Source organism: Lontra canadensis, unplaced genomic scaffold, assembly GCF_010015895.1.
Source record: "Lontra canadensis isolate GAN:19392208 unplaced genomic scaffold, GSC_riverotter_1.0 scaffold200, whole genome shotgun sequence".
NCBI classification, from domain to species: Eukaryota; Metazoa; Chordata; class Mammalia; order Carnivora; family Mustelidae; genus Lontra; species Lontra canadensis.
Window position 1 is genome coordinate 1410793 of NW_022631194.1, and position 11831 is coordinate 1422623.

At 44.2% G+C, this 11831-nt stretch overlaps 1 protein-coding gene across 1 annotated transcript in view; it reads right to left on the minus strand.

The window, feature by feature from the left end:
- The window catches only part of LOC116861548 (neuroblastoma breakpoint family member 6-like), a 37841-nt gene extending 28421 nt beyond the window's left edge, over positions 1-9420 (minus strand). Inside the window, 10 exon segments of the mRNA XM_032848189.1 lie at positions 80-320; positions 1499-1550; positions 2587-2779; positions 3543-3583; positions 4666-4781; positions 5576-5627; positions 6619-6833; positions 7984-8116; positions 8699-8896; positions 9243-9420. Coding sequence (XP_032704080.1) covers positions 80-320; positions 1499-1550; positions 2587-2779; positions 3543-3583; positions 4666-4781; positions 5576-5627; positions 6619-6833; positions 7984-8116; positions 8699-8896; positions 9243-9420 — 1419 coding nt within the window.
- Positions 9421-11831: the final 2411 nt, after the last annotated feature.

Consider the following 11831-nt stretch of genomic DNA (forward strand, 5'->3'; position numbering starts at 1 on the left):
AATGAGATGTCTCATCCCTGTGTAGAAGTTCAGTAGACATAGGGATGAGACATCTCATTGTCACCAGAGTTTGGGATACCAAACATAGGGGGTCAACTTGGGAGTCCAGTTGGAGCTTTATCACTTTGACAATGGAAGACTCGCTAGTTAATTCCAGAGCAGAACAGATGTCCAGATCTTTAAATGAGTTGCTGTCAGCCCTCCTATAAGTTGCATGCTGGTCAGACGATTCAGGAGGGGGTGAATCAGTCAAAGAGCATTCATCCAGTGAGTCCCCTTGGGCATCCTCCTCTTCTACTTCTGGCAGCTTCATGCTGAGCCTGGGAGGGTGGGGAGATCTGAACATTAAAACAAGAAAAGGAGACACCCCAGCATCCTACTGGTTTTGATGGGAAGCTGAGATGCAGAGTCATAACAAAGGAGCACAGCCATTATTGATGCAAAAACTATCCTCCTGTTTCATGAGCAGTGTGTGGCTGCTGTGAAGACAGTACGGATATCTAGAGAACAGAAGGATCTCAGGGTAGTGGCCAGAAAACAGTTTCTGAGCAACAAACTGAACGATTGTAGAATGGAAGTCATGGCTCACAGTAACCATGGAGAATCCTAAAGATGGTTTTGACACTTTTGCATAAATGCTGTTGCTATTACGTTCAGTGATCAAGTGAACACGACTTTTTTTAAAAATTTCTTTTCATTGTAACAGTATTCATTGTTTTTGCACCGCACCCAGTGCTCCATGCAATACATGCCCTCCCCAAAACCCACCACCTGGTTCCCCCAACTTCCCACCCCCCACCCCTTCAAAACCCTCAGGTTGTTTTTTAGGGTCCATAGTCTCTCATAGTTCACCTCCCCTTCCAATTTTAAAAGGCATCCTCAACCTGGAGAGATCTTGTGTGTTCGGTGACTCTTTAACTACTGTGATAAGACGTGAATTTTTTTCTAGGTATTCTTTTGCTAGAATATATCCTCAATGTGGTAACACCAAAGAGGGGGAGACAGCTATGCCTGTCACTATGGATTTACCAAAAGAAGGCAACAGTGGAATGCAGAGAATCTCACTGACTAATCAATTCACCAAGTTCAACTGAATGCAGGTTAGTGAGATGGAGGGGTCCATTAATGGAATTTAGCCATGTAACACAGTAAAGACACACATCATGGTTAAAAGAGATACTTTCTGGTTGGAGAATAGATGAAATAGATACATTCATCAGTTTCTATTTTTTCATTGTAATGCAGTCCTTAAATTTAACCACTGAAATAGCAACCCATGATTCTTTCTTTCTATTATCTACATATAATGTGTTATTTGTTTCAGCAATACAGGTCTGTGAATCATCGGTCTTATACAATTCACAGCACTCACCATAGCACATGCCCTCCCCAATGTCCATCACCCAGCCACCCCATCCCTCCCCCACCCCCAGCAGCCCTCAGTTTGTTTCTTCAGATTAAGAGTCTCTTATAACAACCCATGAGTCTTTAGAGTTACCCGGGACATATCAGGTCTTGGTCTTCTTTCTCCTCATAATGGAATTGATTTTCTGTAAATAGATGGAGACCGTGCCAGTCATTAAGCAGATCCCTCTCGGTACAAAAGAATCCAGTGTCTAATGCTGCCCAGGCACTCAGATATGCTTAATGTGAGAACATGTTCAGTGAGAAGATTACATGAGGATGCCTCGTTTATTGCCTTGTGATAACTGCCTTGATTTCCCAGCCTTAGCCATTAGGTAGGAGATTATCATCCCAGTTTCCCCTGTCTGAAGTCTGTGTAAACACATTAACTTCTCTTTTTTCACAGATTCTGGAGAGCCAGCCTCCTTGCATTCTAAAAGGATTACTGCAGTATTCAGTCTTCTCTCCTCAGATAGCTGGGTTGCTGAAAGCTTAGTGGAATTTATATACCGAGACTGAACAGATGGCATGCAACTACAAACCCTCAAGTTAAAGTGAGTCTTTGGTGCTACACAGATCTGTAGCCCAATTCGTGTGGGGGGAAGGAAATGCCAAGGCACAGCTGTGCTTCTGGAAACACACAAAGAGGATATCAGTGGAGGCACTGATGGTGGGTTTTCAGACAACTGTTTAGGAAGACAAGCCAACCTAAAGGAGATAGAGAATGGGGCTAAGAAGACCAAAACCAGTTAACCCTGGACAAGAATGCCATTTGACTGTGGCAAGCATAGGTTCATAAAGGACCTGGCTCAGAGATGAAATGTACAGCTTATTAAGTGTGAGAAAAGAAATTTCATCCAGATTAGGTCTGACAGACAACTTCTCTGGTCATATTGCTGAGGTGAGTTGAGTTTGTGGTGCCTGACATGGGCCCAGTGACCTGACAGAGAAGCCACGGTGACAGGTGATGACCTGGGAGTAGGAAGAGAGGAAAGTTCCCTGGCCCACCTGATGTCTGGGCTTAAAACTTAATCCTAGAGCCCAGTTCAGATCAATATGTCTCTACAGAGCTTGCCCACAGGGATGAACTTTCTGGGCACAACAGAGGTCTGGGTATAAAGAACAGGAGATCTGTGTGGATGTCCACTGGGAGCTTTATCACCTTGACAACGGAGTACTCACTGGCCCCTTCCAGAGAGGAACAGACTTCTGGGTTATCAGGTGAGAAGATGGCGGCGCTCCTGTAAGGCCAGTAGGAGTCAGACAGGTCGGGAAGCACTGGGTATGTCAAGTAGCATTCATCTGGAGAGTCCCATGAGATGTCCTTCTCTACCACCTCTAGCAGCTGTCTGCTGAGCCTGCAGCATGGGGACAACTGAACATTAACCTCAGAGGGATCTGAATCCCATGTCCTGTCTGGCTTTGATGGAGGGCAGAAGGGAGTGGTCCAGGAAGCAAAGAGGTTGACCTAGGAAAGAGAGGAACAACTCTTCTTGTGTTTGTGGGACAAGGTGTGTTTGTCACAGGGGTGGCAGATAGAAAGGACAATAAGTGTTCAGTACACAAGCTGAATAGCAAGCTTGTGAAGGAAGAGACTGAATTCTCTCTGTGCCGTCCAGCCATGACTAGCTCAGAATGGTGGCTTTCCCACTTCATTCAAATGGCATTGAATTCTGCATGTAGGGGCCAAGCACTGGGAGCTTTGGGAGCAGGTGACTGTCCCAGGTATCTCATGCCCATGAAGGTCCTTTTCTCTAAATATTGTGGCATGATAGAATATGTTTGTCTTCTTGCCATGATATTTTCATTCTATGAACACTGTCAATTGATAAGTCCAACAGGCAGAAAGTAGACATGCATGTCTCTGTAAAATAGACCAGGGACAATGAGCATGCACAGCGATCCCTGTGACATATTAGTTCAGCTGAGTCAGCTGACTGTGGGTTACTCAACTAGAGAAGTACTTCAGAAATGGGGAGCAATCCCAGGACCACAATGAAAACAGAAAACGTTGTGAAAATGGATCATTTGTCATTGACCAAATGGGTAATAGAGCTCTCTTGAGCACTTTCTGCTTTTCCCTGGTTGCCACTTTGCAATTCGCAGCCCCTAAGTATTCAGAATTACATGGGGACAACTGACTCCTGTCCTTTCAGTCTGTCCTGATCCATTTTGTTTTCTGCAAATAAATGAAGACAAAGTGACACCAAGCAGATTTCCCTTCACAAATGCCCACTCCTGTGTCCCATGTAGCACAGGGCAGAATTCTAAGCAGAGTAATTACAGGCAACTGTGAGACAAATCATCCTGGAGAGCTTAGGTAGGTCCTTGCAAGCAATTACTGGGATTGCTCTCTTGAGCCATTAAACAAATGTTCCTGATATGTCAGGCCATCATCACAGCATCCTGCCTTGAGACTATGCAAAGAACAAATGATTCTCTTCCCCATGATTGGGGGAACTACCCGGCTACTTCCTAGAGTGTTGCTGCACTATTCAGGCTTTTTCCATCTGAAATGCTGTTGGTTAATTTTTTAGAGGAATCAACCATGAGATTAAACCAACGAATGGAATCTACACACCATCAAATCAGAATAATCTTCAAAGCCACAAAGAAACAGGGGCTGTTTATGGGTGAGGAAAGTTTCAGGATCCTGCCTTGCTCCAGAAAAAATACACTGCACGATAACATGGATCCAGTTCTGATTCTCTGCTGACTTGAGAGAAGACAAATGGAGACACAGACTAAGTGAGGAGAGTGAACCAGGGTACTGACATCTCCAAATATATAGAAAAGGCTGCCAGCTACCTTGGCAGGCATTGAAATTCAGGGATACGGCTTAAGAATGGAAATTAGATCCTTGCAAGAGACACAAGAGATGAATTCAAAATTAGGAAGTCTGGAAGTGACCTCCTGTGCCTGGGCTAGAGAGGTACATGATTCTGGCAGGGCTGCCTTGAGAGCAGTGATGGGCAGTGGCCGAGACATAAAAGTGCTGTGGCTTAGACAGGAGTTGAGCAAAGCTCACTGACTCATGGAATGTCTTATTTTGAACTCAGTCCTAGAGCCTGAATCAAAAGAGTTTGTAAGTATATGATTGACTTATGGGGGTCAAGTCCTTCAATCTACATAGCATGTGAGGAACAAGATATATGGATATTACTTGGGGACCATGTGCAGTTTCTGCCCCTTTGGGATGGGAACATTCAGAGGCTATATCCAGAGCAGAACCGAATTCTTACGCATCAAATGGGAATTTGCCATCAGTGTAACACTCGTTGCTTTCATACTCTTCTTCTAAAATTGAAGGAGTCAAAACACATACATCCACTGTGTCCTGTAGTTCCTCCTTCTTTTCACCTTTGTGATGCTCCATGCTGTGGCAGGTAAGATAGGAATGATAAAAGATCAAATCAGAAGCATCAGACACCATTGCTTCCTAGCTGTTTTTGATCAGAGTTAATAGGTTGTGCTCACAGAAAGCAACTTGGCTGTCCTCTTGAAGGAAAAAACTATCCTCCAATATGAGGAACAGTCTGTGGCATCCTATATGAGGATCAATGAGAGACAGAGCTGTAGATGCTCTGTGCACTGGCCTCATAACCAATTGATGGAGGAGGAGACTAAACTCTCCATCATAGTCATGACTCCCAGCACACAGAGGGAATCCAAAGCCGTGGTTTCAACTCTTCTACATACAATGTATTGACTTTTATCTGCAGTGCCCAAATGACTATAGTTCCTGAGGCCTTACTCTCAGGCATGCTGACTCCAATGAATATTTTCCCACCATTTTGATATGACATGCATTTATTCTTCAATCTCCTCCCTTGCTATTAAAAATCCTGCCAAGATGACGCTGTCAAACAGGCACAAAGCTGACACACTTCTCACCTGTGTTTTCACCACTGAGGAGAGAACAGCTGATTACAGGAATCCCTGGGTTGGGTCAGTTCCTGTGTGTCTACTCTCTGTAGGTTACTCAACATGTGAGGGAGTAAGAAATTGAGGCCTCCGCAACTACCACATGGAAACAGAGGACACGGTTAAAGGGGATGTTCTGCTATTAGCCGTATGGATGAAATTGTTCTAGGCAACACTTTCTCTTTATCCCTGGATGTGAGATCTCCAGGGGTCACCAGGAAATTCATAGTCTACAGTCTTCAATTACCTGGAGCACATTGGTTGTTGTCCATTTTCTTCCCCAAGATCATCTTGACTTTCTGCAAGAAAGTTTGGAGACCACAGGTCACACTAAGGAAATCACACTTCCCATGTTACCAACACAGTGACCACACACACTGCAAGGACATTAAGATTTTCAGTGTAAAACCATACTGTTCTGGCAGGGATATTCCAGGCTGCCTAAGGGTAAGCCTTCAGAGAATTAGACAGGACTGTGCCCTGACCAGCTGGGGAAATTCTCTTCCTTGTCCCCTACAAATTATCCCAATATCCTCCTCTAATGTGAGTCTATGAGAAGAGATTATAATATATTTTCCCCCAGAGATGCAGGGGAAGAACCCAGGCACCTGCGAGAAGAGTTGCTGCAAAAGGGGATAATTCCATGAGATATCATGGTCTTGTAGCTTCTCAGGAATTTATACTTGAGACTAGACTAATGAATCAATTGTAGAAACCCTCAAATCAAAAAGAATCTTTGGTCTTCTTCTGAAACAAAAGCCATTTGTGGTTTGAGTGATGCCAGAGCCCCACCTTGCTTCACAGAAGCAAACACACAAGGTAATGACACAGTTGTTTTCAGGTGACTGCTTAGCTAAGTTGAGCCAGCATAGAGAAGAGAGCAACTGGGAGTGAGAGCAGTGAAATGAGAGAAAGCCCCTTATATCAGCCAACAATGTTGGACAGGCCTAGAACCTCAAGAGAGATTGATCATAAAGAGAAAGTATCAGTGCATATTGCAAAAGACATTTGATCCAAGTAGGGTATCTGACAACACCTTTGTGGATGTCCTAATGAGTTGGATAGAATTTGTTGCCCCAAACACAGGGGCAATGACCTGACAGTGGGGCTGGAGAGTCTGAGGCATGGCCCCTACCTAGGATGGTTAAAGGCTCCCTGACCCACCTGACCTCTATGTTTCCAAATTCATTATGTCCTGATTTAAAGCAACGTGTGTCTATAGGGCCTGTGTATAGAGATGACCTTCCGCAGTGTAGACAAGGTGTGTGGAACAAACAATATGGACACTACCTGAGGGGGCACGTGGAGTTTCATCCCCTTTGGAATGGGAGCATTCACAGGCTAAATCTGGAGCAGAGCCCAATTCCTGTTCATTTAATGGGAACTCGCCATCATTGTAAGCCTGGTCACTGTCACACCCTTCTTGCAGAGTTGAAGGAGTCAGAACACATTCATCCTCTGTGTCCTGTGGGACTTCCTTCTTCTCAACTTCCTGCAGCTCCCTGCTGTGCCACGTGACACAGGAATGACAGAAGACCACACCAGGAGGATCAGACAGTGTGGCTTTCTAGCTGGTGTTGATGGGAGTTAGTAGGGAGTATCAGTAGAAGCAAAGGGCCGTTGCCTAGAGAGGGAAAAAGCTATCCATTCTACAAGAGACAGAATGTGGCTGCCTTGGGGTGGGAGAGGAGCAGCAGCCACAGAAGGACCTACAAGCATGAGACTCAACCATCCCAGTATGGTACAGTCATCACATGAAGCGCAGATGGAGACCAGCCCAGGGGCAACCACCATGTGCCTATGTCTTGTGGTTACAGCTCTGGACTCCTTACAGACTGCAGAAATGTGTGCCTTCTCGGCACCTTTGTATTAATTAGTGTCACATGACTCCCCGAGTTTTTGGTTTTTGGTTAATTCTCTTGGTGTTTAATTTTGGTAGTTGTCTCTTTAGCAATTCCTTTGCTGCTCACCTTCCTATCAAGGACCTTAGAGACTGTGGAAAATAAATATGCATGTCCTTCCATCATCCATTTACAGGGAAGAATGGCTATTTTGTAGATATGGTGAATCCTAAGGCTGTTAATTCATCTTGGTCTTCCAAGCCTCATAGAGACAACAGAAAGCCAGGCTCACAGGGCATCCGGGGTTGACCCTCTGCAGTCTTGCTCATCCTTGTATCTGGCACCTGGGACTCTCTTGACCTCACTTACTTCTCTTTCTATGTCCTTGTACATTTTTTACCCACACATTACCAGTTCCTGAATTTGCATTGTCACCTGGGGGTCATTGTTTTTTATTCTTCTTAATCTTCCTGATTGTTCTAATGATCTGCAAAGAAATCCAGAATTGTCCCTTCAGCTATTTCCCACATCATCACTATAAGCACAGCAGCTTCTATGGCCTTAGAGACATAAGTGTCTTTGCATGACTAGATGTTCTACTGAGTTTAGGGCAGTGTCTTTAAGAACTGCTATGACCTGGGTTTCTGATCCATCAGGCGGTGTGTCTGTGATTCTGAGGCTCAGCATCACTGAACCTGGGCAACTGTTTCTACTGTCTCTTGTTGTCCCTATCAGGGGATTGTTGTCCATGTTAAGTCTTAACTTCCACAACCATGTCTTGCAGCAGGCCCCAAATCCCACCCCAGGCACAGACTCTGTGCATTCACGGCACTCACATAGAGCTTCCTCCTTGCCCTCATGACAGGACAACCAGCCTTTCCCACATCCCTCCACCAGGGACTTCATGACCCCCATGTGGGCTTCAGTGTCCTCAAGGGGACGTCTGTCTATGAAAAGTGTTCAATCTAAACTGCGTTCCCACCTTCAAATCATACTGACTCCAGTACCACATCCAACTCCACATGGTCAGGGTCTTTCTTTTTTACTGAAGTGCATTCGAGAATTTTCCCATTTGATCACTATGGTGACAAGAATTTATTTGATATACATTAAAGACGAGGGGACAGCTATGGAGAAAGTAAAACTCACTCTCTCACCCACGGTCAATACAGACCAGGCTGAGTCTGGGAACCTCCCACTTCTGCAAGGGATCCTTGCATACTAATAAGCTGCCTCCTGTCACATTCCCCTTTCCAGGCTCTAAATCTGTTCCATGCTGCCTACTGCCGCAAAGACTGTGTCCCCTCAGGGAGGAAGCAGACAGGTGGACCATGTGACCTCCACCCTGTGCATTGCTCCTCTCTGCTACCACCTCCCAGTCCCGGTCACCTCATGGAACCACGTGTGACTGGGAACCCAGGAAAGTTGCTGCAAACAGTATGAGGGCAGGCGGGGAGTCTCGTGGGAGTCTCTTTGGAGCCCAGGGACTTGGAGCAGTGCAGTGCAATCAGGGTCTGTGGCCATCTTACCTGGGCTGAGCTTTCAGGCAAGGCACTTGGCCTGCCTGTGTCCCTCAGCCATTTGCTCTTGGAAGTCCTGTCCTTGGCAATGCTCATTGTCATTTTGGGTGAGGAGGTCCTCGAGGTACTTATTGAGTAGTTGGGAAACATCTTTCCCTTCCCGTAGCTTCTCATACAAATGGGTCAGTTCTTTATCCTGATCTTTAGCTAGAACATGATATTGCCTAAGGTGGGACAGAGAAAATTTTTAAATCCAAGTAATTGAACAGTAGATGATAGGAGCTTTCATGGAGATTTCTGGCAGAGTTTCCCCAAGGAGTCCTTGAAGCTAAAGTCTGGCCTGTGTGGTGACCTGTCTGTTGCAGAGAAAGAAGAAGGTAAAACAAGGCCTCCTCTGTATTCAGAGCATTCTTCTGGTCATGCCCTGGACCTCCCGTGCATCTTTACTTCTGTAAACAAAGGCAGGTGTCCTCCTAAGAACACATCAGGGCGATGTCTGGTAAACGATGGAATTTAATGACTGAGAGCCTCATTCCCTCTTTGTAGGACTTACTGTATTTCTGCAGTTGGTTGGCCAGGAAGTAGGCAGTAGCTTCAGATATAAAGAATTTCTCCTTAAGGTCTCAGAAGTCCTGCTTGCTTTTTCCCAGCTGGAATTGAAGCCCTTGGTTTATTTTCAGGAGTCTGATTTCTGCCCCTGTCTTGCACAGAGAGCCAAGAGATGCTGCCATGGTGATGTTTGGCAGGAAAGGTAGAGCTGGGGACAAAGGAGAATAAGCCCAAACACATGATGGGTTAAAAACCCGTGACATCAAGTAGATTTTATCAGGGCTGAGGGGTGAGGAAAAAGAAATTCTTTACTTACTGTTGGGAACAATTTGAACAATACTCCACAGCACTTGAGAGTCAGTAACCACAAAAACAAGGTTCAAGATGGCAGAGTTGGGAGCCAAAGGTACTGCTCGTAGCTCAGACTCCAACTGGATTGACTGAGGGAGCACCCAGAATGCCAGCTAACAGTCTGTACTTGCACTAACAGAATGGAACGTCCAGAGTGTCAGTGGAACTTTGGGAGACATGCCTTCCAGTTGCCAAAGCCATGCTGGTATTCAAGGCTGCCTGGTCTCCCCTGAAGGTCACCACTGATGGGGCCCACCCCTCAGTGGCCAGTGTCAATAGTTGTCTACCCTTGTGCTGATAGCACAGTTCCCATCTCTTTCTAAAACATGATCTCAGCATAGTTCTCATTGTTTATTCTTATATCTGTATGATATCAAGGGAGAAATTCTTTCCCAAGAAGTTTTGGTTTTTTCTTTCTCTTTATTTATTTGAGAGAGAGAATGGGGGCATGGGTACAGGAAGAGAGTGTGATAAGGGGCTCAACATCACAACCCCTGAAATCATGACCCTTGCCTAAACCCAAGGTCAGATGCTCAACCAAGGGAACCACTCAGACTCCCCTCCCAACAGGTATTCTTAAGGGCTCTCATGAACTCATCCCACTTCTCTTTAAGGTAACACAGATTTTAAAGCTTTTCCAGTAAGGGAATTTTGTAAAGTTGTAGACTATCACGATGTTCTTCTCTAGGTCTTTTCTAGTTTTTTTTTTTTTTTCTCTATCCATTAGAAACACAAGAGAAGCATGCTAGCAGTTTAGTTATCATTAGTTGCTTTGTATTTGAAAAGCTTTTCAATTTATTTAGATCTTCCTCCATTTACAATACTTGATTAGGATGTATGTAGTAAATAAAGCTTTCTTTTAAGCAAAAACAAAACAAAAACAAAATAAAAAACAAAAACAAGAGAGAAACCAGAGTTAGTTTATGCAATTAACTTTGAAAATTTTTTTCTGTCCCAACTTTCTCAATATTCATTCTGCATCTCTGTGTTATGTAGACTTCTTTTCGCATCCTATGGACATATGATTTTAATTTTCTTAGCTATTTACCTTGCAGTGGAATTGCTATGTCAAAGGTAACCCTATGTTTCACTTTTTGAGGAACTGCCAAGCTATTTTCCAAAGCAAAGCAATGACACCATTTTGCATTCCCACCAGGAATGTGTAAGAATTCCATTTTTCTATAAGTTTCCCGACACATGTATTGTCTCTTTGTTTGAAGTCACACTAGTGGGATGAAGTGGGATCTCACTGCGCTTTAGATCTGTATTTTCCTTTTTTTTTTTTAAAGATTTTATTTATTTATTTGACAGTAAGAGAGATCACAAGTGGGCAGAGAGGCAGGCAGAGAGAGAGGAGGAAGCAGGCTCCCTGCTGAGCAGAGAGCCCAATGCAGGGCTTGATCCCAGGGCCCTGAGATCATGACCTGAGCTGAAGGCAGAGGCTTTAACCCACTGAGCCACCCAGGTGCCTAGATCTGTATTTTCCTAATGACTAATGATACTGAGCATCTTTTCATGTGTTCACTATTGCATTGGTATTATCCTTTGGAGAAAGTCTACTGAAACTCTTTTTCCCTTTCCTATATTGGCTGTCTTTTTCCTGACTGGTTAGTTGTAAGAGGTTTCTTTAAATGTATTCTATATAGCAGACCTCCATCAGATAATACAAAATACAAATATTTCTCCCACTCCATGGATTGGCTTTTCACTTCCTTGATAGTGTCCTTTGAAACAACATGCTTTTAACTTGAATGAATGAATGAATGAATGAATGAATGAAATCCAGTTTATCTATTGATTTGTTGAGTTGCTTGTACATTTAAGAAACCAGCTTCTATCCCCAAATCATGAAGATGTATACCTATATGTTCCTTAAAACATTGCTTTTGAATGAGAACTTTCCTGGGTTTTAGTGGGTGGTGGACTTTATTTAATAATGTCTCTTGAAAAAAAAATTCTCTTGTCTGTTGATTGATATTTCTCTCAAATGATGCTCATGTACCTGTTTTCCCTCCTGTGGAGCATGCCATGGCCTGTAACAGTGATTTTGGAAATGGTATCTATCAATATCCTGGCTTTGCTTCAAGGGAGAGTCCTGGTTCTATAGTGGAGCTGGTCTTAAACTCACCCACAATTTCACAAATTGCTCAGTACCTTTGGAGGTGAGTAGTCGATCTTTTTGAGGAACATGTGTCTGGTAGTCCAGATCATTCTAGGGTTCTAGGACTTTCTCAGCCCCCTC